General features: G+C 36.6%; 1 protein-coding gene across 5 annotated transcripts in view; it reads left to right on the forward strand.

The window, feature by feature from the left end:
* The window catches only part of LOC136847844 (homeobox protein abdominal-B-like), a 601,387-nt gene that overhangs the window by 553,146 nt on the left and 20,741 nt on the right, over positions 1-27,500 (forward strand). For 3 of the 5 annotated variants that reach the window (XM_067119812.1, XM_067119814.1, XM_067119813.1), the window contains one exon: positions 9,517-9,570. The exons of the other annotated variants lie outside the window; for them this stretch is intronic. In XM_067119812.1, coding sequence (XP_066975913.1) covers positions 9,517-9,570 — 54 coding nt within the window. The remainder of the gene's footprint in view (positions 1-9,516; positions 9,571-27,500) is intronic. 5 annotated transcript variants of the gene reach the window in all.

Consider the following 27,500-nt stretch of genomic DNA (forward strand, 5'->3'; position numbering starts at 1 on the left):
GATATTGAAATAAAATGTTATAGGTTTCCCCCACTTCCCAAGGACGTTGAATTCTCCTCTTGGCGAGGGGGAAGGGGTCGTTTTCCCCTCGTCTTCAAATCTTGTTGTCTCTTCTTTATATGCAAGTGAGGGGAGTTCTTGATGTCCCTCCCTCCCTTCCGACCCATTGAGAAGCTGGCGGGGCGAGAGAGAGAGAGAGAGAGAGAGAGAGAGAGAGAGAGAGAGAGAGAAAGGGACCTCCCTCACTCCCCCACTCCTCCTCCCTCTCTCCTCACCCCGCCCCTCGGCCATCCTTTCCCCTCTGATGGGACTCCTTACTCGCAGGTAGTGGAGGGGAAACTAATAGGGAATATGGACGAATAAGTCAGAAGGGGAAAGCCGAAGAAAATTGTGTGTTCAGGGATTACCGACTAGGGGAAATTCCCTGACGGTTAAGGGGAGGGGGGGGTGCTCGATGCCATGGAATAAAGGGGGTTGGGGTGGGTAACAATTTCAAAGGGGGGCTTGGAAAAAACGGCACAGAGAGAGAGAGAGAGAGAGAGAGAGAGAGAGAGAGAGAGAGAAGACGAAAAATATAGGATGGATAATCTTGACCTATGTTTACGGAAAGGAAAAGCATTAAGAGGAAAATAAAAATATTGAAAATAAAAAGATATTGGGCTGTGGAGCAAATATTCCTTCCTTCTCTCTCTCTCTCTCTCTCTCTCTCTCTCTCTCTCTACTTTCCCTTCGCGTCTCCGCTGAATAATATTCGTTTGTTTTCGTCGTTTGGCTTTCTGGTGGGAATCGATCACTCCTCATCCTTCCTCCTTCCTTTCTTTCTTTCTTTTCATCGGATCGAGAGAAAGAGACTAAAAAAGAAAAAAATGAAAACCTCCGAGGAGAAAGTCACGCAATTCGAAAGAGAAAGAGAAAGAGAAAACTGGGAAAGTTGGCGATGAGCGCGAGTTGAGCTCCATTTGAGGTGAACATGAGGGGGAGGACTTTGTCAAAATGACCAATTCGTCGAACCTGAAATCGAGGCTGATCTCTCCTTTCTTTTTTTCTCTCTCTCTCTCTCCCGTCTTCCGAACTCCTCTCCCTCCCCTCTCCCCCCTTTTCTACCCTCCTCCCTCCCCTACCCTCCTTTCTCTTCTCCCTCTCCCCCGACTGTCGGTCTCTCTGTCTGTCTCGAGTCGTTAGTATTCAAGGTCTGTGATTCAAAGAAGCTGAACTAAAAACGAAATTCTCCTCTCTCTCTCTCTCTCTCTCTCTCTCTTCTCTCTCTCTCTCTCTCTCTCTCTCTCTCTCATCTAGAACTTGAGATTGATTCAGATAGTGGGAGGTGGGGGTGGTTTAGGGGGGGACGGCCGCATCCCTTATCTTTTGAAATTCAACGGTCTTCATTTAACCAAAACAGGGAATTATTTACCTGGTAGATAGTCGATTATTGCCGGTCTCAGTCACGGTAGGGAAGGTTTGGGGCTAGCAGCTTCATCCCAAAATAGTTGCTGAGAGCGGGAGGGGTCAGTAGCTTTCGGGATCACCGGATGTAATATAATATCTGTCTAATTCTCAAGTAGATCCTGTTTTCTACTAATTAATTAATATATATATATATACTATGTATATATATATATATATATATATATATATATATATATATATATATATATATATATATATATATACCTTTGTATATATATACATGTCAGCCTTATTGTTTCTGATGCTCCGGTATTCGTAAGGAAGCAGTCAGCTTGTGAATGATAAGAATACAGCAAATATTACTCAGCAAATTGTAATATGCGACCTTCTTACCTTAGTAAAGAGGCTGTTTTCTCTCTCGTCTGTTCGCCGGATTTATGAAGTTTCTTATAAATTTTCAAATGAATTTCAGCGACTGGGTAAGAATTGGAGTTCTGTGCAGCTTTTCTTTGTTCGTTTGATTTTGTGTCCCTGTGTTTGTTAATAAGGACTTTAGAAGACTTGATGCCATGTACTGTTTGGCTTTCTCGTTATGATCCTTTATAACCTAAAGCTCAATCATTTTTAGTTTTCTGCAAAAGAAAACTATTGAGATGGCAATTTGTCTGTCCGTCCGCACTTTTTCTGTCCGCCCTCAGATTTTAAAAACTATTGAGCCTAGAGGGCTGCAAATTGGTTTGTTGATCATCCACCCTCCAATCATCAAACATACCAAATTGCAGCCTGTAGCCTCAGTAGTTTTTAATTTATTTAAGTTTAAAGTTAGCCATGATCGTGCGTTTGGAAGTTAGCCATGATCGTGCGTTTGGCAGCGTTACAGGACAGTCCACCACCGGGCCGTGGCTGAAAGTTTCATGGGCTGTGGTTGAGAGTTTCATACATTTTTCATTTCATACCGCATTATACGCTGTACAGAAAACTCGATTGCCCCGAAGAATCTTAGCGGATTTATTTACTTGTTGTGATTTGATGCTACTCCGGAATCTGGTATAGCGAGAGGAAGCCTCATCATTTCTGAAGTAGGCTTTTGACTATGTGCAGTTCTAATGAATTGCAACACACGATTATAGTTGTTTACTTGCAGCTCTCTCTTCAAAATTTAAAAGATAACCTGCGTTAACAACGGGTCCCGAGAATTTAATAAATAGTTATTATTATTATTTTGATTCTGGCAACGGTCATTAACAGTAGGGACGAAGTCAGCAGAAACTGCGATGATGCAACTGCAATCACTTGACGATTGCCCTAAACATTATGTATCTTGTTGCTGACTTTCATTGTTCTCGATTCAGTTCAAAGTGGGTGCTCATAAGAAACAAAAGAGGAAGCAGAGAGAGAAAGAGAAAGCGAAAGAGAAAGAGAGAAAAAAGGGCTAATGGAAAAGTGGTGTCATTAGGCCTATCGATAGTGGAATCGGCATGGACTGTGATTTGGCACGGGGAAGCCATTGGCGAGGTACGTATTATCGAGGAAAGGGGGTGAGATGTTGGTTACCCAGGGGGCGGGGGAGGTGGGTAGGGGGTCCTCAGTGAGAGAGAGAGAGAGAGATGTGGCCCAGACATTATAGAATCCCCCTCCATCCCTATATACCCTTTCTATGATTGGGAGACACGGGGAAATGAGTGAGAGGGTCCTCGGGGGTGGGGAGGTGGGGAGGGAGCTAATGAGCTGGTTTTTGGTAATAGAGGACCCATGGGATGGATGAGGGAGGGAGAGTCATCGAAAGGGGGTCTTATGACATTATGGGGGGAGCAGGAGAGAGAGAGAGAGAGGGGAAGAGAGGGTGGGTGGGTTTCTTCCTCCTCCTCCCTCAACCACATTCTTTGTCTCGCTTAATGGACCTAATGTTTTCTCCTTATTGTGGAGGGTAGTTTCACCTATTAGAAAAAGAAGAAGAAAGGGGCTCTCGAGTCAAGAACTTCAGAAATGCTGTAACCTATTTTCTCAATGACCCTTGCATAATTGCCCAAATGGTAGCAATATTGCGTTTCAATTTTTCTTTGTAAGAGCTTTAGTTCTTTCAAACCATAATACCTTTTAGATACTTATCAGTGTCAAGTATTGTTGCAATAGTAAGAAACCCCGAAATTAATTTTTTTATATATACTATTGACATAAAAGCCGCACTTTCTATAAATTTTACCTTGATATTCATATTTTTGTTTGTCTGATAAGCAGCCTTTCTATAATATTTGCTAAGGGATGCGCTAACTTAATACGGAATCGTTACTTTCATTGTATAAATTACCTGTTTCTGTGTTTATCTATTAATTTTTTAAATATTTTTTATGTGTTAATAAGTGAAATCTCTTCTTTCTGTACTTCCCACTACCTTCTGTTACTTTCAGATGAACACCAATAATAATAATAATAATAATAATAATAATAATAATAATAATAATAATAATAATAATAATAATAATGTAAGTAAACAGATTTTCATAATTTATCTCATTCGGCAAAAAAAATTCCCTCTTTACATTTTATTTTAATTATGAAAGTCACAAAAAATTGAATAAATCTCGTGAAATATTTTTTCCAAATATCGCTCATGATCTAATGGTCAGTCCTTTAAACATGGCTGCATTATCTATACGGCGTCTGTCTCTAGTTTTTTTTTTTTATTGAGTAATCAAAATTTCTGATTTCTGCCATGATCGAATAGATGGGTCCTATGAAAAGTCCCGACCTTATTCTGAGAAGTTTCGTAGCAAATCGTCGGTAATTTTCTTATGTGTTTGACCACATAACAGGGTCATTAGGCAATAACGTTCATGTGATCCCTGTCTTAGGACCCACGGTTTGTTCAAGGTGAGAGAAGCTGTCATTAGCTCTGGATGTAAAAGCATTCGTGTCCGCGAGGCTTTGAGCTGACCATTATCTCAAAGTACTTACTGATTACATACTCTGTAAAAAGGAAGGAATTGTTCAGCATGGCAGAGGTGAAGTCTTTACCAAGCTCCTTCTGTCACTGACGATTAATAAGTGTTTTATCTAATTATGTAATAATTTTTCAAGAACTCTCACCTGCGAATGAAACTGGACATGGGAGTGTTATTCTTTTAATATACATTAATTTGAGACATTTTCGTTGATTTATTACGATTCTTACAAACACCAGTAGCACAGATTTTTAGTTCGGTTAGCAAATTCACAAGTTTTCGCGTTCGGTATTCCTCAGTTAACTTATATTAGTACGAGGACACCACGAGTATCCTTGTGAATAACGAGCAAAATGTGTGTATGGGTAAGAATGATTAAGAGACAATTTTGACTTACAAACATTTCAGTTATTTGTGGACTGGAACCTGACCATCGAAAACCTCTGTTGCTCTAAGGTAGATTTCCACTTGATGTTGCAAATGGTCACAGTAATAGATGCATTTTTCACGCTGACTGGTAAAAGGAGTCAAATTTTTGTTGATTATCAAAATATCAGTGTTCCTCAAAGAGACTCATTCTGATTGTGGACTCTTAAGACATATGCATCGGGTAATCCAAAAAGCTAGCAGTTAATATATAAGTACGTGAGTCTTTTCGTAACGAGAATATTTTGCTATATACCTTTTTAATGAATTAACCTGCTTAAATCGACTGATTTCCTTAAGAATGCTTTGCCGACCTTCAGGAATCCCCCTTATTCAGGAAATCATTTCGGTTATCGTTCCGATGCTGCCTTTTGGATTTTGTCTGACCCAGTCAGTAAATCGTGAAAAAGTCTGATAAAAAAAAAGAAGTCCAGTTCTTTGTGCAGTTGCAGACAGAATCCAATCCCCTCCTCCTTTAACCTTCCCCGCTGGTCGATGAGAGAGAGAGAGAGAGAGAGAGAGAGAGAGAGAGAGAGAGAGAGAGAGAGAGAGAGAGAGATTTTCGTCGTCTCGCAAGATCACCAAATTTTTGAGTGTGTCTGAAATCTGCACCGGATCCCTGCCATTCCTCCGGAAGCGTCTCTCCTCCAGATATCTTGTTTACCCTCAGTTGTAAGGAAAAGGAGAGGGGAAAAAAAGGAAAAGGAGAAAGAGAAAGAGAGAGAGAGAGAAGGAAATTATTTTTTTTTCTCTTCTCAGTTTTCCTTTCCAGACTCTTGCCTCGCTATCGAAATACGAGGTCGAAGGCAGTGCTAAGCCACAGGAATCTTGTAGGTTGATAATCTTGCGCATTGTATCGAATGCATTGAACTTTATTGGCCGGCGAATATTAGTCCCAGTTATTTCCGAGGGGGGGATTGGCGGTATTTTAAAGCCATACAACGCGCCCCGCGAAAGCCGCCCTTGGTGTGGCATCAAGACGGAGGAACGACCTTACCGTCAGGGCGGAATTGGCACTAATGTCCCCTGGGTCTCGGTCTTCACCTCCGTCTGCCTCTGAAATACCGAAGTTCCACATTCAGATATTCCACATGAGGTCGCTTCTCAGAGTTGTGTCATTCTCAGGACACATTGCTACCCTCGGCCCCTTGCTCCCCTCCCCGCCCTCCTCCCATTATCGGATATTTCTTTGGCAACTTTCTCTCTCTCTCTCTCTCTCTCTCTCTCTCTCTATTTCTGTGTGTGTGTGTGTCCGGTGCAAATCCATCTCCTCCAATTTGCTTAGCTGATGGTTACACTGGCAGTGACGGACTTTTCAGTAAATGTCATTTTAGAAGGGTCTTTAAGATTAGGGGAGGGAGGGGGAACTCCGCGCCCCCCATCCAGTGGCTCCGTTGCCAAAGTCTGGTATCATTTACCCATATCCCTCTCCCTCATCCCCATCCCCAGCCCCCTCCTATCGTGAACTTTTTGATAATTCCTTTAGCATTGATTTCCAAAAGGTTCATTGAGACGATTTTGTCAAGAAAGAACGTGATTTGGAACCTATTGGGAAAAGTTTGGATGTGTTCGGAAGGGGCAAGATGTAAAGAAAGTTTATGCCTCGCGAAAATTTTCTGGGATGTTTACACAAACTTTTTTTTTCCCTCCGCTCCCCCTTTTCTCCTTTTTTCCGAAATATTTTGTGACGTCACGAGAGTTAGAAGATGTAGAAAGAGAAGAATGTAGGGATACACACACAAACACGCACACAAACGTGTACATATATTATATATATATATATGTGTGTATATATATATAACAAAGGATGGCTTCCAAGGAAATGGAAGATAACAATCACTGCCACATTCATTCTGAAAGCTACTGGTATATATATATACGCACTTGGAAAAAATACACTTTACACCATGCGTACGCATATACAGTTGGATGCACGCACACTTTTAAAAAGCTGCAGCGTTTGAAACTCTTCTCCCGCAACCTTTTTTCCGTGTTACTTGTCTTTTTTTTTTCTTTTTTTTTTTGCACCCCTGTCCTTCCATTTTTACCCTTCCCCTCCTATTGTCGTCCTGAGGCAAGTGGCGAACAGTGCCAACAATCCTCAATTTCCACTGGCCGTGGCGCATCGGTAGACTTGCTATTTGTTAGTTCCACTTTTTTTTTTTATAATTGGATTTTCCTTTTTACATTTCCCTGCTCTTTTTATTTATTTTTTTTTAAAGTGCGAGGCTCTTCTCAATGATTTGGCATGCAGAGAATTTCGTGTTTGTTCGTGCGTAGTCAATATGACGCCCCCAATTTTTTTTTTTTATTTCTTCAGGACCTTCATTTCACCCGAATGCTTCTTTCATAATTATCTGTGGACATTGAAAGTTCCTACAAGGCTTTTTTCTTTCTGTGGTACAAATGCTCTTAGTTTGGAACGAATTTAGGGTGATCGTCATCTTGACTGCAATTTTAGAAATGGCGTGTCCGCTGAAATATATAGTAACACCGTTATCCCTTTTGCTTAGTGAGTCACATTTTGTACACAAAAATATTTTATTTCTTTCTTGCATCGTACTTTCCTCTTGCATGTGATTTTGATTTTTGGGGAGGGTAAAAGTGAATTGCCAGTTATATATTTTAGTATGTGTGATTATTATCATTACCTGTAAATGATTATCTTCCTTATTCAATTCTGTAACTTTTGTGTTGAGAGGATTTGAACTGAAACTTTTCATTTTTTGATTATTTCTCTCATATAGTTTTAATAATTTTAAGACTTATCTTTTTTAAGTCAGATTATTCAGATTTAGTATGTCTTTTTATGCTGTAAACTATATTATTGTTGTTGTTGCTGTTATTATTATTATTATTATTATTATTATTATTATCATCATCATCATTATTATTATTATTACCATTATGCTTTAACTTTGTTAGCAATCCTTAAGTAGCTTTACAGTGTTGCCAACTTTCTTTTATTTCCATAGGATGCTAACAAATGTCATATATCCAATTTCCTTCCTATTCACTCATGTTTTCAGAACTCAGTTACTCCAAAAACTCTCTCTCTCTCTCTCTCTCTCTCTCTCTCTCTCTCTCTCTCTCTCTCTCTCTCTCTCTCTCTCTCTCTCTCTCTGTGTTTCCATAACCTTTGATTTTTATGCCTGTTTTATCATTTAATTCTTTTTATTTGCTCTCTTCGCACTACTCATTAATTTCGCTATCAGAATTATATTGGTGCTTAAATAAGTTATATTTATGCTCCAAACTTTAGGCGTATGTTGCTTTGTGCGGATTGAAAAAAACAAAAGAATATTCAAAACGGCTGCCCTAAAAAGAAATCAGTCCTAAATTCGTGGTTGAATCGCTGGCTAAAGTCATATAGCCTAACTGTTTACCCATATTCGCTGCAGAGAAATATTCCGCGAAAAGTAACATTTATAGAAGATTTTTTTTAGCTTATGTTTTGGAAATATATATTTTCATTTCCGCTTTACGGAAGTTCACTTTGAATAACTTTTTTTTTTTACTTTTGCTATTGAATCTTTCTGCAGATATTCCCCCGTGTTTTTGGACTGTGAAAATATAATGTTATTTTTTTGTGAATTCTTTTAAAACTCTCTTAACGCATTCGAAAATTGATGACTTATCATCGATTTCTGTTGGAGCTAATATGGAATTTGAAGCAACGTAACCACAACTGGAAAAATGTCATATTAAAAAAATTAATATTTGTCAGCATACCCATATTTATCTCTTTCTTTTTCTTTCATTTATGCCTCTCTTTCGTTTTCCAATTTCCCAGAATCTCCCCCCCCCCTTTTTTAACACTATTTCCTACCCTCAGTCCTCTTCAGTCTTAAGTTCCTCATAACTAATCAGATTAGGCATTGGCTGTAAATAAATAATTAGGTTGAAATAACGGTAGAAAGGAATGTTCATTTTCAATTTCTCTTTTTAATTTTAGCTTTATTTCTTCCGACAAAAAATTCATCTTGCTACTAATTTGTTCACTACATTGTAGAGTGTCTTGGTTGCTCTGTTTAATTTTTAATAGCGCAATGATTGATATTATTTACATTATTGCTATTTTACGTTGATAGCTGATAATTTTTTTTTTATTTTGGCAATGCAGCCGCATTTTCTCTTATCACTTTTTTTCTTATTCCTTTTTTCCTCTTCTTTTTTATTCATTTTTTTCTCTTATCCCCTTTTTTCTCTTATTCCTTTTTTCTTATTCCTTTATTTTCCTATTCCTTTTTTTCTCTTATTACTTTTTTCTCATTCCTTTTTTCTCTTATTCCCTTTTTTCTCTTATTCCTTTTCCTCTTATCCCATTTTTTCATATTCCATTTTTCTCTTATTCATTTTTTTCTCTTATTCCCTTTTTATATTCCTTTTTTATTAACTTTTCTCTTATTCCTTTTTTTCATATTCCTTTTTTCTCTTATGCCTTTTTTTATTCCCTTTTTCTCTTATTCCTTTTTTATTCCCCTTTTTTTCTTATTCATTTACCACAGTGCAACACATTTTTCTAAAATAATTCATCCGTCACTTTTCCCCCCTTTTACTCAATGATCATCTCATGTGCTTCTTCTCACCCTCTTCTCTCTGTCATTACGCCCCCTTTCCCCATTCCCCTCCATTTCCTTCTCCCTCCCCCTCCCATATGCTATGTTTGCCCCCTTCCTCCCCTTACACTTCCCTGCTGCCATCTGCCAATGCTCACTGCTTATACGTTCGGTGCTTCCAGATGCGAACAGTGGAAGTTTCTGGCTGTACGGGGGGAAAGGGAACCCACTTTTAGGTATGAAACATTTATAGTTATCTACACATTATTTCTAGTTGAACTTTTCTTTATATATATATATTTATTAAAAAAAAACACACAATTTTTAATTTTTAGCACTCAGTTGTAAGGCACTTTTTTGTGTGTTTGTTTTTTGTGTGTATGTATGTATGCCTGTGTTTGTGTGTGTGTGTGTATTTCAGTACAGTGTGTTTATGTGTGTGTGTGTTTGTTTGTCTGTGTATGTGCGGTGTGGTGGTTTTGTGTTTCTTTATTTCTTTGTCAATATTCTTTCTGTTTTTTCTTTTGTTTTGATTATGATTTGGCTTGATTTGTGTTTCATCTGTGTGCGGCTGGCGCCGTGATTTCAATTCTTGTTATTTTTTATTGAAATAAGTAGCACATGTAGTGTTTTTTCCTTTTTAGACTTGAAGTAGGCTTAATAAGGTAGCATTTTCACACATAGTCACTTAGATGTTTTGCCAAGTACCAACTTACTGATGTTAAATCAGTGGTGTTGTTATATATGAATTTAACTCCCTTTGCAAAGGTGAAATGAATTTAACATAAAGGTACTTTACTGTACCTTATCAACTGGGACATTGAAATCTTTTATTATAATATTTTTTAACTATCTATAAAAGCAATATTGTTTTAAATAAAAGCAAAGTTTATAGTAAGAGGTGTTTTGGTGGTGGTATGAAAAAAAATACGTCACTTTTCCGTGATATTGTGACATAAATTCAGCATGTGCGTTCAAATATTTTTATATGAGCGTGCGTGCTTGCGGGCACGGCCTTGCTTTAGTACATATGTGTGTACGAATGCATTCAGACGTACGTATATTTTAACGATATATATGGAAAAATTTTCTTTACGAATTGTAAACATATATATGTCAGCTATTCTCTGCATTAAGATAGCACACCCAATAGACAGGAAATCTTTAACATTTACGCTTGGCCGTGACCGAATGAATCAGCAGGTAAAGGTGTGTGCAGTGTGTGGTGTGGTGACCGATGATAGCCAAAGGGCCGCTCGTTGTCAGAATGAAATATTTATGGACGTTTATGGCATGTGTGCTAATGCATATGCGTCGTTAGTTGATTTATTCGCTTAACTTCAGTATGTCTATATATATATATATATAGTATATATATATATATATATATATATATATATGTATATATGTATATATTTATACTGTACATATATATATATATATATATATATATATATATATATATATATATATATAATGTATGTATGTATATTTGTATGTTTCTCATTTCATTGTAAACGATTCATACAAATATACATACATCCTGGTACAATTATTTTTATATATATACATTTATATGTGTGTATGTATATGTATACGGTATATATAGATGTATATATATATACACGTAAATAATTATGTACGTATAAATAATAGGTGGTGTGTGTACTTCATGAATTTAGATGTTCACTGAGGAAGCCTGCATTATAAACTGTTGGCAGGATACAATGACGAGCATACCGAAATCCGATGAGTGTTTGTGAGGAAGAGCGATTGTGTATCGAGTGTTGGTAAAACCTCCTCCGCCCACGGAGGGAGGATATTCGTGATTGCCATTATTTTGGCCCGGACACGCACTCCTTATAAATTATTCGCAATACACACTTCCCAGAAAAGGCCATAAAGTAATTACCTAATCTTTATTTTAAGGCTTTCGTGTCACCTGCCTGTGCTTTTAGCTCTCTAGCTCTCTCTCTCTCTCTCTCTCTCTCTCTCTCTCTCTCTCTCTCTCTCTCTCTCTCTCTCTGTTAAATACTTCTTCCCATTTGCATGTTGTAGCTGTGAATTTTCACGTACGGTCTTCACAACAAGTCTTGAAATGATTTAGGAATGAACTGTAGCCGCGAGGTTTAGAAGTAAAAATATCGATGAAATATACTCTCGAAAATGGTGGTTTCTTTTGATACATTTGCTAGTTGTACAAAACTTTAATTTCGTTTTGACATAAGATTATATATATATATATATATATATATATATATATATATATATATATATCTATATATATATATATATATATCTATATATATATATATATATATATATATATATCTATATATATATATATTTATTTATATGTGTGTATAACCTAAATCAAATGTTCGTAAGATTTGCTGTCTCTGAAATATATTAATCCTGAATCCTAAGACGAATATCATACCATTCAATCGGGAATCATAGAGCAATAGTATATCCTTTACCCATGAACCATGGGACAAACAGCATACCACTTACCCATGAATCATGGGGTGGGGGCAGACAGCATACCCCATTCGGAAACTGTTGTAGGAGCATACTCGGCAAGTGATAGCCACGTCTGCAACGACACCTCTGTTGACAGAATAATAATGATTTGTCAGGCAACGCGATAACGAAAGTATGCCGACAGTAGCTCCCCGCAGCGATACTTCCGAGGCGTTGTTGGACCACCCGCAGTCAAAACATGTCGCACAAGTATTGGCCCCTTTCCCCTGTCATGACGCCCCCACCCCCTCTTCCCCCACCCCCAACCACCATTAAACCTCCCCCTTCTCCCCACCCCCTCCGCCTCCTCCTCCTCCCCTTCCTCTCACTGGCTCACTTGTATAATGCTTCCCCTGACTCGCTGTCATTAAGGTCCTCAACTGCTCGATTTCTTTTTATACCTTTACCTGCAATTAACCTGAAGGGCAGCTGCGGCTGATTAGAGGGTAGATGGAAGCATTCGAGATCGCGCTTATTGAAGCAAATAATTCCCTGTATCGATGGGCACGTTCGGTTTGAAAATCTTTTCTCGCCCCGAAAGAAAGACTTCGTCTCGTGAAATGCTGAAAGGTTCAGAGTCTTTTTCTTGCCCTTTATTGTCTTTTTTTTTTTTTTTTTTTGTTCATATATTCATTTATTTATTTACATTTTCCGGACGCCTTACTTGTTAGTTTTTATTTCTGTCTGGGTTTTATTTGTAGGTCGCTGGAAAGGTTGTAGCTTTTAGTTGGAAGAGCATCTAGTGAATGGTTGTTGTTTATCTCGTATCACAACCCGAGAGCTTTGATCACCTGGGCGTTGCAATTAACAAAATCGTAAAGTACGGGGATATTGTTGTTTCAGTTTTGTCCGGATAATTGGAACTGTCTCGCAGACTTTGTGAAAAAATGAATCGACTGACTGACGCATCTGGAAAAATAATAAACGTTAAGGTACTTTTTTTTTTTTTTTAGGAGAAGCGTTATTTTATTTTTTGAGGAGAAGCATTTATTTTTTTGAGAAACGTTAATTTTTTTGAGAAGCGTTAATTTTTTTTTATGAGATGCGTCCATATTTTTGGGGGGAGAAGCGTTCATTTTTTTTAGGACAAGCATTAATTTTTTTCGGAGGAGTGTTAATTTTTTTGAAGCGTTAATTAAAAATTTTTTTTTTGGAGGAGAAGCGTTCATTTTTTTTAGGAGACGCATTAATTTTTTTAGGATAAGCGTTAATTTTTCTTAGGAGAAGCGTTAACTTTTGCTAGGAGAAGCGTTTATTTTTTTAGGAGAAGCGCTAATTTTTTTTTAGGAGAAGCATTAAATTTTTTCTTTGAGGAGAGGCGTTAATTTTTTTTTTTTTTTGAGAAGCGTTAATTTTTTTAGGAGAAGCGTTAACTTTGTTTGGGAGAAGCGTCAATTTTTTTTTTAGGAGAAGCGTTAATTTTTCCATGGCTTTCTTTTTTTTTAGTATTTAGCGGCTTAGAAACTGATAAGCTCCTTAAAAATTTTAGCTTAAGATTTATGGTTTTATCCAAGTTTGTAATGATGTTTCGATAAAATACAGTAACAGTATTGAAGGTTATAGCATTGATACTTTCATTTATGTCTTCGATTCGTTCAGTCGTTGTTAGAGCAAAAGGAAAAAAAAATACGCTTCATAATTTCATGCTGATAGTGAGATTATTTTTTTTTTTACTAACGCCATATTGAATATTGTTATTGCTTATGTCCTTGTTGTAACGTCATCAGGAATTAACGGATAAAAGACAAAATGGCAGAGAGAGAGAGAGAGAGAGAGAGAGAGAGAGAGAGAGAGAGAGAGAGAGAGAGAGAAGGTTAGAGAAACTAACCTAACGTAAAAAAAAGTCGAATAGTGTGGGAAAAATGTCTCCGATGCGCGAGCACAACGGAACGACGGTGTATAAGAATTTGAAAAGAAAGAAATGTGAAGCAGTGGAAAATAACACGTAGAGGAAATAAACCTCGGGACGAATGAAAATTATGAAGAAAATATATCCAAAAGTATATCGGGTTATTTGCGAGGTGGAAAAAGTTTAGAAGATTAAGTTAAGCATACATATTTAACTTATATTTGTACCATGACAAGAAATATTTAACATATCGTAGGAATAAAATTATTTACGTTAGTTTTAAGTATAATGATGATTATGAATAAATGCAACTCCTAAGAAAATAAAGAAAGGAGGTCAGAGAAACTGTAATCATTTGTAAATAAGATGGAGTAGAGAGAGAGAGAGAGAGAGAGAGAGAGAGAGAGAGAGAGAGAGAGAGAGAGAGAAATCGGGTAACATTTGGTTAATAAGATGGATTATAGTAAAGAGAGAGAGAGATAGAAATCGGGTAACATTTGCTGAATAAGATGGAAAATGGAGTATAGTAAAGAGAGAGAGAGAGAGAGAGAGAGAGAGAGAGAGAGAGAGAGAGAGAGAGAGAGGAGAAATTTAATCGGGTAACATTTCGTGAATAAGTTGGAGCAGTTAAAGTTAAAGAGAGAGAGAGAGAGAGAGAGAGAGAGAGAGAGAGAGAGAGAGAGAGAGAGAGAGAGAGAGAGGAGACAAGTCGAATGAGATGGAGCAAAGTAAAAGAGAGAGAGAGAGAGAGAGACTCAAGCGAGGAGTGAAGAAGGCCTGGTGTCTGGTGTTAGAGCCTTGAGGGGAGGAGAAGGGGAAAGGAATAGGAAGGGAAGTGTAGTGGAAAGGATGATTCGGTTGAGGGGAAAAGAGTTGTGGGAAAGCCGAGGGCAACGACGAGGCTCAAGGAAGGAGAGGCGAGGAGGAGGAGGAGGAGGAGAAGGAGGGGACGAGAGGAGATAGGAGAGAACGGGAAGCGCCCGCCGTTATATGAAAGGAAGTCCTCGAGAGTTGACAGGAAAAGGGAAGGTGATGAAGGGGAAAGAGAGAGAGAGAGAGAGAGAGAGAGAGAACGATACTGACATTTGAGAGAAGACCGGACTTTTATACTGACAAAAAGCCATACACACACTCTCTCTGAACACGCACAATATCTCTCTCTCTCTCTCTCTCTCTCTCTCTCTCTCTCTCTCTCTCTCTCTCTCTCTCAGTTCTTAAAATTGCTAGAAACTCACTCTCTTTCAAGAGAGAGAGAGAAAGAGAGAGAGAGAAGACTAGAGAAAGGGATAAGCCAGACAGATCGAGATCGATACGCTTAGATGTCTAAGCAAATCGATCGATTTCAGACTGAACTGTATATGTCTGTTTCAGAAATGGTGACTGGATTAATTAGGACGAACGTGTCGTTTTACTGAACGTTAGATAAGAAAAAGAAATATTACAAGGGAGGAAAACGTGGCTGAATAGGACGAATGTGTCTTTTTATTGAACGTTAGATAAGAAAAAGAAATATTACAAGAGAGGAAGCTGTGGCTGAAAATAGATTAATAATTCTATCGTCAAGGTGGTCGCTATAACCTTTCAGACTCAATTTCCTTTGAGAAAATTCAAAAGTATGATGTGTGAAATATACCAAGCTCATTATTACTATGATGGCAGTAACCACACATAACAGAAAAAAAAAACTAAAAAAAAAAATAATAATATAGAGAAAAATATATTTCTTCCTCTAAATCAAAGTTTGTAAGATTGTCGCCCTCGGGGAAAACGAGTCTGAGTCACAGAATCATTATTGACGTGGCCATTGCTAGGAAAACTTTTTCCATGAAAACTGATAATGGGAGTAGCGCGTAGTCGATAGATGAACAGATACCGCATTGAGACCAATTGCTTTTTATTTTTTTGTTTGATATCTATTTTTGTTTTATTATTAGTTGTTATTGCTACAGAACATATTTTTAATGAATAGAGTTGCCAGTCAATTATCTGATTTGAATAGATACCTTATGATATTTTTGTATAAATAATATCCACTATCAAGTGGAAAGTATATACAGGAAATCAGTTTTCAAGTTTGTGTCATATATTTCTTTTCCATTTTTATTATAGTTTCTTTCTCTTGTTTGCTTTTTTCCGTTTTCGTTGCGGCAACTAACGCTTACCGAAATGTTCGTTATCCAGCATAACGATAGCTGAGATTCATATCAGTTTACTAATTCTGTTTGTGTGAGTGAAATCGATAAGAAAATTATGTAATGGCGATATCCATATCCCCTATTTTATTCTGTAATGATTTGCAATATTTGTAAGATTAAATTACTGAAGCAGTGAAAAGGGTCACTAGAAGTCCTGTTTACCAGTCGCATAACGGATAAAATCAGTCAGTAAAATGTGACTGTGCATTTGTCCTGCATTCAGTAAACTTTCGGTAGTAACTGTGCATTTGTCCTGCATTCAGTAAACTTTCGGTAGTAACTGTGCATTTGTCCTGCATTCAATAAACTCTCGATAGTATCTGTGCATTGTCCTGCATTCAGTAAACTTTCGATAGTAACTGTGCATTTGTCCTGCATTCAATAAACTTTCGATGGTAACTGTGCATTTGGCGTGCATTTAATAAACTTTCGACAGTAACTGTGCATTTGGCGTGCATTCAATAAACTTTCGATAGTAACTGTGCATTTCTCCTGCATTCAATAAACTTTCGATAGTAACCGTGCATTTGTCCTGCATTCAATAAACCTTCGATAGCAACTGTGCATTTGTCCTGCATTCAATAAACTTTCGATAGTAACTGTGCATTGTCCTGCATTCAGTAAACTTTCGATGGTAACTGGCATTTTGGCGTGCATTTTAATAAACTTTCGACAGTAACTGTGCATTTGGCGTGCATTCAATAAACTTTCGATAGTAACTGTGCATTTCTCCTGCATTCAATAAACTTTCGATAATAACCGTGCATTTGTCCTGCATTCAATAAACTTTCCATAGTAACTGTGGATTTGTCCTGCATTCAATAAAATTTCGATAAGGTTTATCGCATGTTTACTGGATAATTATAATGCGGTATATCATAGTTTTAAATTGTTGTTTTATGAAGCCTCGTTGTGGCTTCGAAATCTTGCACACATAGCTGCCGCGAAATGCAGTTTAATTATTTTGTCATTAATTTTCCTAATTTTTTATCAGTCTGATTTCATAGAAAATGGTATGACTAAACTTCGTGATAGTTAGAAGTATACGTATTTTCCTTGCGTGACCATTATTCTCTCACATTTCTGTTATTCGTGTATAAACGGTAAATGGATAGTATTTCTTGAAACATCCATATTTATTCTAAAGGCGTCTCATCGTGAATAAAAAAAAAAAAATTCGAACTGCAGTTCGAATGCAGTTACAAATGTAAAGTCTGTACCTTAGCCGAGCTGAGTTCTGATGTACTTTTCCCTTTGCTCGTTCAAGCAAAGGTTTTGGGTGTTTGGATTAACTCATTCATCCTCCAATAGATGGCGTTCAGATGCACTTGGAGGGTTAAAACTGGCCTGCGTGACCCCTTCCAACCCTTGTCACTCTGTGAGGGTGAAGACCGCGGGTGGTTTGTGTGTTGGGGGGGTGAAAAAGGAAAGGATTGGTTTGGGTTATGTGGTGGGAAGGGGAGGACCCCTGCCAGGCTGCGGAAGGGATGGAGGGTTGGGATGGAAAAGTGGGAGGTGGGGGGATGGGGGGGTATGGGATACGGGGTTAAGAAGGGTGAGAGAAAATATTAATCATTAAAAAAAATAATTGCCAGTACGTTGAAAGGGTGGAATGCTGGAGTATGCGAGTGACTCACAGGAGCGTGGCACGAAAATTAGGATTTAATTTCTTGGGCGGCGTCGTTTACTGCATTTAAACAATAAAGTAAATGGTATTGTAAACATTACGCCTTTGCTTAAGGAACAAACGGGTATCCGCTGCATGAGTAGGTCCTATACCTATGGGTGGATGGTGGGCTCTCGTTGACGTGTATTGGAGAGAGAAAGAGTGTGTCTGTGTGTGTGTGTGTGTGTGTAAAAAAAAAAAGGTGATGGACGGTCTAATTTTATGAGAAGGAAGAAAAAGGTTAAAGGGTTGTAGAAACAGGCCATTCACCCGAGAGAGAGAAGGCGGAGTGAATACTTATTGGAAATTATGAAATCATATCTCGACGGAATGCTTATAATATTGCGAGGAATATTCGGGGCCGCAGGTTAAAAAGTGTTGGGGGCAGAGATGCACCTCGTCGAAAATGTTTAATTTTGAAACGAGCCGAGAAAATAATGTAGAAATAATGTGGTGCCTGAAAAAAAAATTTCGCAGGCTCTGCCGCGAAATTTAGGGACGCAATTTGGGGATGTAATATAGGGACGCTTTTCAGGGATGCTTTTCAGGGACGATGACTCCAATATGAATCGAGTTTGACTTTTCTCGCCGAGTCCAGGGAATTTAGCCTAAGATCTGCGCGTTTATTAGCGGCCCAGGAGTAGAACTGATGTATAGCAAAGAGTTAGGGTGGAAAGGGGGTGGGGTGGAGGGGGGAGGAGAATGGTGTATGGATGCATAATGGCTGAATAGGGAAGATAATGGATAAGGGAGGAGAATGCTGAATGCGCTGTGTAACTAGGGAAGGGGTGGGTTGGGAAGGGAATGGACGGAAGGGAGGCAGAAGGGGTCCATTGTATAGGCGGGTTAGGGGGCTTAAGAAGGAAAAGAATAGAGAATGAAAAGGCCGCTGTGTGGAGCAGAAAGAGAGAGGTGGAGAATAAACTGTGGATAGAAAAATGTGGGAGGAGAGAGAGAGAGAGAGAGAGAGAGCGAAGGCCAGTAGAAGGTTTCCAAAATGGTATTCCTTAGATAATTGTTAATAGGAAAACGTAAGTGTAGGGAATTAATAAAATGAAAGGCAGTTGCGCTTGGGATAAATTAAAGAAGAGGTGATACTTCTGGAACGTCTGATGGCTGATTGTATTTAAATGTGGGAAAAATGGAGTAAAACCTGAAAGCATCTTTGTCATGGTAAAAACGGAATCACTTGAACTCTCATAGGAAAGTCTCAAGAATAACAAAAGGATTTTATTTTTAAAAAATAATAGGGATTGGGAGATGTATTTTTATTTTCAAACATGTTACACACACACACACACACACACACACACACACACATATATATATATATATATATATATATATATATATATATATATATATATATATATATATATATATATATATATATATATATATATATATATATATATATTATATATGTGTATATATGTATATATATATATATATATGTATATGTATATATATATATATATATATATATATATATATATATATATATATATATATATATATATATATATATATATATAATGTATATATATATCACATATTACCACAGTGTAATGTGTGATAAATGAATCACGTACAAAAGTGATAATAATCATATATATATATATATATATATATATATATATATATATATATATATATATATATATATATATATAAACTTTTATCACATACACAATTGTTCTGTGCATTAGTAGAATTACTAAAAGGACTCATTCAAACTGGATGGTATCTAACGTAGTTTTTCAGAAAAAGTTACAAGCTTTCTTGGACAAACAGTCCACATTATCAAGTATCCGTACAATGAGCAGACGTCCAAGAAAGTTTGTGGCTTTTTTTTCAGTATATATATATATATATATATATATATATATATATATATATATTATATATATATATATATATATATATATATATATATATATATATATATATATATATATATATATATATAATGTGTGTGTATTATAGAATGCAGTGAATTTTTACAGAATACCCAGAATGTTGCTACATATTGTATATTAGCTGTCGCAGAATATCTATCGGCGTATTTAGACGCTTGTGTATATTTACCGGCAAATAAGAGACATGCATGGGAGGCGTTGAATAGATTCACTGGCTGTTGCCAATGAGCAAGAGCCCGTGTTGGCATATGGCCAACTCACTCTAGAACGACGACGTAAATTGAAAACTTACTGTTACATATAAGTTAGCTAAGAGGTGTAATATATATATATATATATATATATATATATATATATATATATATATATATATATATATATATATATATATATATATATATATATATATATATATATATATATATATATATATATATATTTATATATATGTACATTTATGTATTTATGTAATGTATATATATATATATATATATATATATATATATATATATATATATATATATATATATATATATATATATATAGAGAGAGAGAGAGAGAGAGAGAGAGAGAGAGAGAGAGAGAGAGAGAGAGAATAGCCAACAAATGGCAAGCGAGCTGTCAAATCTGATGCAGTGCCCGGCGCTTTCATCATCGACGGCTGAAGCACTTAATTATTTGCATAGACAGAAATTAACATTCCTAAGAAAAGGAGAACATCTCTTTTTTTTTTTCACGAGGAAGACATTCGTCAAGATTTACAAGTTGGGGAAGGGAAATGATCTTTTAGCGAAAAATGGCGGATACGTGAGTTGGAAACCCGAAACCTCTGAGAAGAAGGATTGGCTTCGGTCTCTGAAAGGACCGAGAGAGAGAGGGTGGGGAGAGGAAGTGTTCGGAAGAAATGTATCACCGAAAATAAAGGAAAGCAGATGGAAGTCCTTCGTTTAGGATATCCAGTAGGATTTTTTTTTTTATTTTATCAAATGTAACTCAAATTAATATTCCTCTTTAGTTGTTTTGTGTTTGCCGGACGAGCAAAAAGATATTTTTTTTTTTTTTTATGTTACGCAAATTCCTATTAAATGTGTTTGCGTGTGTGTGTTTTTTTTTTATTCCATCAAACGTAACTCAGATTCCTACTCCAGGAAGTTGTTTTGTTTTTACCGCACACGCAAAAAAAAAAAAATGTTTTTTTTATTCTATCAAATGTAACTAAAATTCTTATTCCTAGAAGGTGCTTTGTTTTTGCCGGAAACGCAAATAAATGTGTATTTTTTTATTTTACCAAATGTAACTCATATTCCTGTTCCTCAAAGTTGTTTTGTTTTGCCGGACGGGCAAAAAAGATGTGTGCTTTTTTTTTTTTATTCCATCAAATGTAACTGAAATTCCTATTCCTCAAAGTTGGTTTGTTTTCGCCGGACACGCAAAGAGTTTTTTTTCTTATCAAATGTAGCTCGAATTCCTATTCCCTATAAGTTATTTTTTTTTTTTTGCCAAACACGCGAAAAGATGTGTTTTTGTTTTTCTTTTTTTGCATGGTGTATAACTCAAATTCTTCTTAAAAATTGTTTTTTTTTATTCCCAATCAAATTACTTTATAGTATTTTTATTTTCCGCAATTACTATCTGCAAAATATATCGATAAATTTTTTTTTTTTTTGTAAGCTTCGTAACTCACCTGACGATTGCCTAATTATTCTCGATAATTCTCTGTGAAGTTATCAGTCAGAACGTAGCCTAATGACCGTTAATCATTTTGAACCAGCAATAAAGCACAAAGGGCAGGGCATGTTTATAGCAGCCGCATTTACGCTTTATCTTTTAATAACGCTAAATGAGAATTGAGTATAACGTTAACATTTGTTTTCATATGCGTCACCTAAAACCTGATTTCCTCTAAGTCACTCCGCAGCGAAAGTGGACAGCTTTCATGACCCTTTACATAATTGCGTTTGTGTATGGATTAATGCATCGATAGTGTCACGAATACTTGGTTATTAAGGTGAATGCATGACGGGAATGGACGTGTTCACGCTAATTTCATACAGTTGTGCTAATGCAGCAAGGAAAGGTTACGTTCTTAAAATCGGTTTGGCTGACTTCAAATTTTTTTTAGAAGATACCAATCGCTGGAGAGAGAGAGAGAGAGAGAGAGAGAGAGAGAGAGAGAGAGAGAGAGACTCTGTCCAAGTACAGCAGATGTTTTGCGCTTTATTTGACTTTGGAATTTTCTTATAAATAAGACAAAAAACAGACATTTATTTGAGGATGGCCAGTTCAAGGAAGCATATACCCAAGACACACTCACGAAGGCCCTCCATCGCTTTTCGAGGAACTGGGTCAATCTTCTTTTTGGAGGGGGAAGCGGCTTTCAATGATGGCGAGGGTTTTTCTTGTTAGAAGCCATTATCACACGAAAAAGGGGAGGCTGTAGGCCTAATCTGGCACTGGATTTGCATACTGGGAGAGACCCAATATCCTAACCGTATTCCCTCGGTATCTTTTTCGTTTTTAGAATGTCTTCGATCTGCAAAAATTGTGTAGGCTTAGCTTGTCAGAATAATGAAGGCCTTCTCCAACTTTTTAAACCGTAAACTTTGCAAGCAAAGCTTGAATTCATCACCGGTGAGGGAAGAGCGTATTAGAGGACATTGGAACTATCGTGTAGGCCTATTTTTTCTCTCTCCCTTTCCCTAAACTAAAGGAAACATGATAGGCGTAGACACTCGGGACTGCATCAGGAAGGATTTATTGAGACAGCTTCTCTTGAGGAAAGCCAGTCTCTCTCTCTCTCTCTCTCTCTCTCTCTCTCTCTCTCTCTCTCTCTCTCTCGTAGCACACAATTCTTTAAATGTTGTGATTTGGGTTGTGACGCTTGTTCAATAAAAATTTTTATAATTGCTTTTAAATTTTAAATTTCCGAAGTCTTATCCTGACTTTTGGTTTCTAAAACATTGAAATGATTTTCCTCGATGACAGAATATGACGTGATTCGATTAAAATACGATAACGAAAGAATCTTTATAAAGGGAATTTGCAGGCTTAATACCTTAATATTTTTTTTATTTACGAAAAGATCAAACGATAAATAAATCAAGAAGGAAAATGTATAACGAAGACTTAATAAGCTGCGCAGATTCGATCAAATCTGATAAAAGAAGAAGAAGAGGAAGTAGAAGAAGAAGAAGAAGGAGGAGGAAGAGGAGGAGGAGGACGAGCGGGAGGAGGAAGAGGAGGAGGAGGAGAAGGACGACGACGACGACGAGCGGGAGGGGGAAGAGGAGGAGGAGGAGGACGAGCGGGAGGAGCAGAAGGAGGACGACGACGACGAGCGGGAGGGGGAAGAGGAGGAGGACGAGCGGGAGGAGGAGGAGGAGGAGGAGGAGGACGAGCGCGAGGAAGAGAAGGAGGAGGAGGAGGGACGACGAAGGAAAAAATAACAAACCCCCCCCAAAAAAAAAAAAAAAACAAAGAGCAGTGAAATCGACAAGGCTAACGTCGTCATGATAAAGACTGGAAGGCACCAGCGGAGTATGTGCTGTATACGTCACCGTAAATTGTTTTCCCTTAATAAGATGACCCAGGCTGGCGATGGTATCACGCACTCTCCTCCCCCCACCCCCAACCCCCTTCTGTGGGGCTATCATCGCTCTCCTTTCATGGCGCTTCTTTGCCGTCTATGGATTTTGTTTAGCAGATATTATTATTATTATTATTATTATTATTATTATTATTATTATTATTATTATTATTATTATTCTGAGGTGTGGGTGTTAGCGTATGAGTGCGGAGGTTATCACTTTGTTTAGGTTTTTGGTGCATATTTGGTGTGTATGGTTTTTAGAGACAGCTCTTATGACATACTTTCTCTCTCTCTCTCTCTCTCTCTCTCTCTCTCTCTCTCTCTCTCTCTCTCTCTCTGTACTTCACACACACACACACACACACACACACACACACACACACATATATATATATATATATATATATATATATATATATATTTATATATATATATATATATATATATTTATATATATATATATATATATATATATATATATATATATATGTATATATATATATATATATATATATATATATATATATATATTTATATCTATACATGTACATATATATATATATATATATATATATATATATATATATATATATATATATATATATACTATAATACTAGACTACATGAATGAAAAGTAATTATCCTCAAAGAGAGAGAGAGAGAGAGAAAGAGAGAGAGAGAGAGAGAGAGAGAGAGAGAGAGAGAGAGAGAGGAGAGACTCATCCGTGCTTGTAGTTTAAAGACCCTGCTTCTCCAGTTGACCTTAGATCCTTATAGTCTTTTTTTTTTTTGTCTGCTTGCATCTGTTCGTTTTGATTTTTCTTATCGCCTTTTCAATATATATACATATATATATTATATATATAAATATATATATATATATATATATATATATATATATATATATTTGTGTGATATATATGTATATATATATGTACACACACATATATATATATATATGTATATATATATATATATATATATATATATATATATATATATATATATATATATATATATATATATATATTATATATATATATTAGAATGGAATGTATATCCGTATACTTATTTTTGTCTGTGTGTACCTATGCTTCACGGGTAGTAAACTCCACAATTAAACTCGTTCAGTCCATATCCAGCCTTGTCACAACTAGCTCCCATACAAACGTGCATAGTGATGGTACCTAAGTCCGATCTTTTGGACGGTACGTGATGTCCCGATGGTTAGGACGTCTAATCTCTAACCTTTCTTAAATTACCGCGAATCTTTACGATATGAATACAATTGTATATTCATAAATACGTATGTATATCTGTCTGTCTATTTATCTATAGATGTATATATAAAGATATATTATGTATACATACATACATACATACACATGTATATGTATATATATATATATATATATATATATATATATATATTATATATATTTATATATTATTTATATGTGTGTGAGCGTGTTTCATATGTGTGTTTGAGAGAGAGAGAGAGAGAGAGAGAGAGAGAGAGAGAGAGAGAACACCTTTTTTCACAATGTATCTTTGAGATTTATTTTGCCTCAAAAAAGAAAAATAATAAAATGTTGATTATGCATGATACAACATAGACACCCATTTGACCAAAATCTTCTAAATGGCGTATGAAGGAGGTCGTCTGAATGAAAATGATGGCCTTTGGAATGGAAATATTTTCAGTTTCCTCTTATTGCTTCGAAACACGCATGTGAATGCATGCAAGCAAAAAGCCTTCCAGTAGCATGCCACGTCAGGCCACGTCAGTCATCTTGACAGCTTAGCCGTGATTTCCCGTCTCATTAAATAATTGAAATGACTCAATGACTCGTATTTTCGGGGGTCCTGACTCGGGGGAGGGAAATATGTTCGTAGTATGCGAGGTATTATTTGTCAGTCGGTGGTGAGTGAATGTAAAAGAAGAATTTGTTTATTACTCCATTGTGTTTTCTTGATAATAATTTTCATAATAAATAATTTTAATTTTGATAAAGTTTTGATAAAATAAAATTTTGATAATCTGGTAGAATTATTTCGATAAACTAAAATGTGGAATTTAGACAAATTTCTCTACGCTGCACTCCTACCACCTTTGTCTTATTCCAGAGAGAGAGAGAGAGAGAGAGAGAGAGAGAGAGAGAGAGAGAGAGAGAGAGAGAGAGAGATCTGACAGTAGCCGAATGTATAGAGCGTTGTTCAGTCATCTTGCATATTACTTTCTTGATGTATTTGGACCAGACCTCCCCCCCTTTTTTGTTGTTGTTTACCTCTCAAAAAAAAAAAAATTATCACCACCTGTAGTTCCCGGAACTCAAATTCTTCCCTTAAGTCAAAGGCCTTAATAAAAACACATTAAGAGTACGCGTCAAGCCAAAAGCAAGTGCTTGTATAGAAGCTGGCCTTAGGAATACTTTAAGATTACGAATCTAACCAAGGCAAACGTTTCACTAGAAGCTGGCCTTGGAAGTAATTTAAGATACGAATTTAACCAAAGCAAACGTTTCACTAGAAGCTGGTCCGTAAATGTACGAATCTAACCGAATGCAAACGTTCCCAGGAAAAAGAAGAAGCTTTGCAAGAAATGGAGCAACGTGGCCGCAGATCATTGTCACGAGAGTTGAAAATTGCTTTACGAACCTTTATGCCGTTGTCTCACGTGACACGGATGGCCAACTCGGTGGCCCGGGACAGCGACGAAGAGTTTCGTGGGACACTTTAAGGACTCTCTTGCTCGGCTGATATCATGGCCGGGAGGAGGACAGGGAAATAAAAAAAAAAAAGTCCAGTTGGATGGAAGAGCCTTTTATCTCTCTCTCTCTCTCTCTCTCTCTCTCAAATGATACGGATAAAGTTATGGGTTTTTCGTAGCTGAGATTATTGTTGTATCAGTGAGAAAACGTAAAATGAGCACACGTACACACATATATACAGTACATACATACATGCATGCATATATAATAATTATATATACATACATACATACATACTACATATATATATATATATATATATATATATATATATATATATATATATATATATATATATATATATATATGGTTTTATATATATATACATAAATGCATACATACATACATGCATACATACACGTTCGCACATTTCTCACAATATCATAGATAAGATACGCTTGGGAAGACAACACTCACTGAAGAAAGATGTCCATTAGAAGTGATATACTGTATAATCAAGTACTCCCGGCCACCACGCCTAATCACAGCTAAGTAGCCCAGACTGAACTGCGTAAATATACAGTCACTCGGACTGATTTCCAAAATGACAGTCTATGTACTGCACACCTTGTGGTGAATGTCAGGCACTTAGAAACACATTGTCGAAAGTAACAGATGTGTAATTGTGTTCATTTGAGTCGTATTTAGTTTTTTTTTTTTTTTTTTTTTTTGAGAGAGAGAGAGAGAATTTTTCCGAACTGGTACACTTCGCAATTGGTTCTAATATCATAGCGAACGGTAATTACACCGGGCTATTAAACGCCCTAAATGGCTATTACTCTAATGGGGAGTGTGCTTAACGCCATTCCAACATTAGTGTCCATCATTGCATGGCTAAGGGCCAGGTGGTGGATTTAGTAAGTAGTCACTCCGCCGTGATTTTGAGGGAAAAGCTTTTGAATATAGAATATAGGCCAAAGGCCAAGCACTGGGACGTATGAGGTCATTCAGCGCTGAAACGGAAACTGACAGGAGAAGGTTTGAAAGGTGTAACAGGAGGAAAACCTCGCAGTTGCACTGAGAATCAATTGTTAAGAAAGGGTGGTGAGTATGACTGTAAGATGGAAGAAAGGGAATATGAAAGGAGGTACAGCAAAAGAAACGAAAGGAGTTGCAGCTAGGGGGCCGAAGGCACGCTGCGAAGAAGCTTAAGTAATGCCCACGGATTCAGGTTAATTAATTTTTCGCGGAACTCCTCGTCGAGTTGTCAACAATTTTAGCGTAATCAGACCAGGAGAACTGATAAATTACCCCTTTCATTTAGATCGTACAAGTGAAATATTAGCTTTTATTCTGTGCTTTCGTTATTATTATTATTATGTTATTATTATTATTATTATTATTATTATTATTATTATTATTATTATTATTATTATTATTATTATTCAGAGGGGAGTTCATGAATTACTCTTTTTTGTTTAAATCGTACAAGTGAAATATTAGCTTTTATTCTGTGCTTTCATTATTATTATTATTATTATTATTATTATTATTATTATTATTATTATTATTTATTCAGAAGATGAACCCTGTTCAAATGAGACGAGCCCACCACAGGGGCCATTGACTTGAAACTCAAGCTTCCAAAGAATATGGTGTTCATTTGAAAGGAGTAAAAGAAGGTAAAAGGAAACACGGAAAGAAGAGATCAGTT

Source organism: Macrobrachium rosenbergii, chromosome 17 (assembly GCF_040412425.1).
Source record: "Macrobrachium rosenbergii isolate ZJJX-2024 chromosome 17, ASM4041242v1, whole genome shotgun sequence".
Classification (NCBI taxonomy): Eukaryota; Metazoa; Arthropoda; class Malacostraca; order Decapoda; family Palaemonidae; genus Macrobrachium; species Macrobrachium rosenbergii.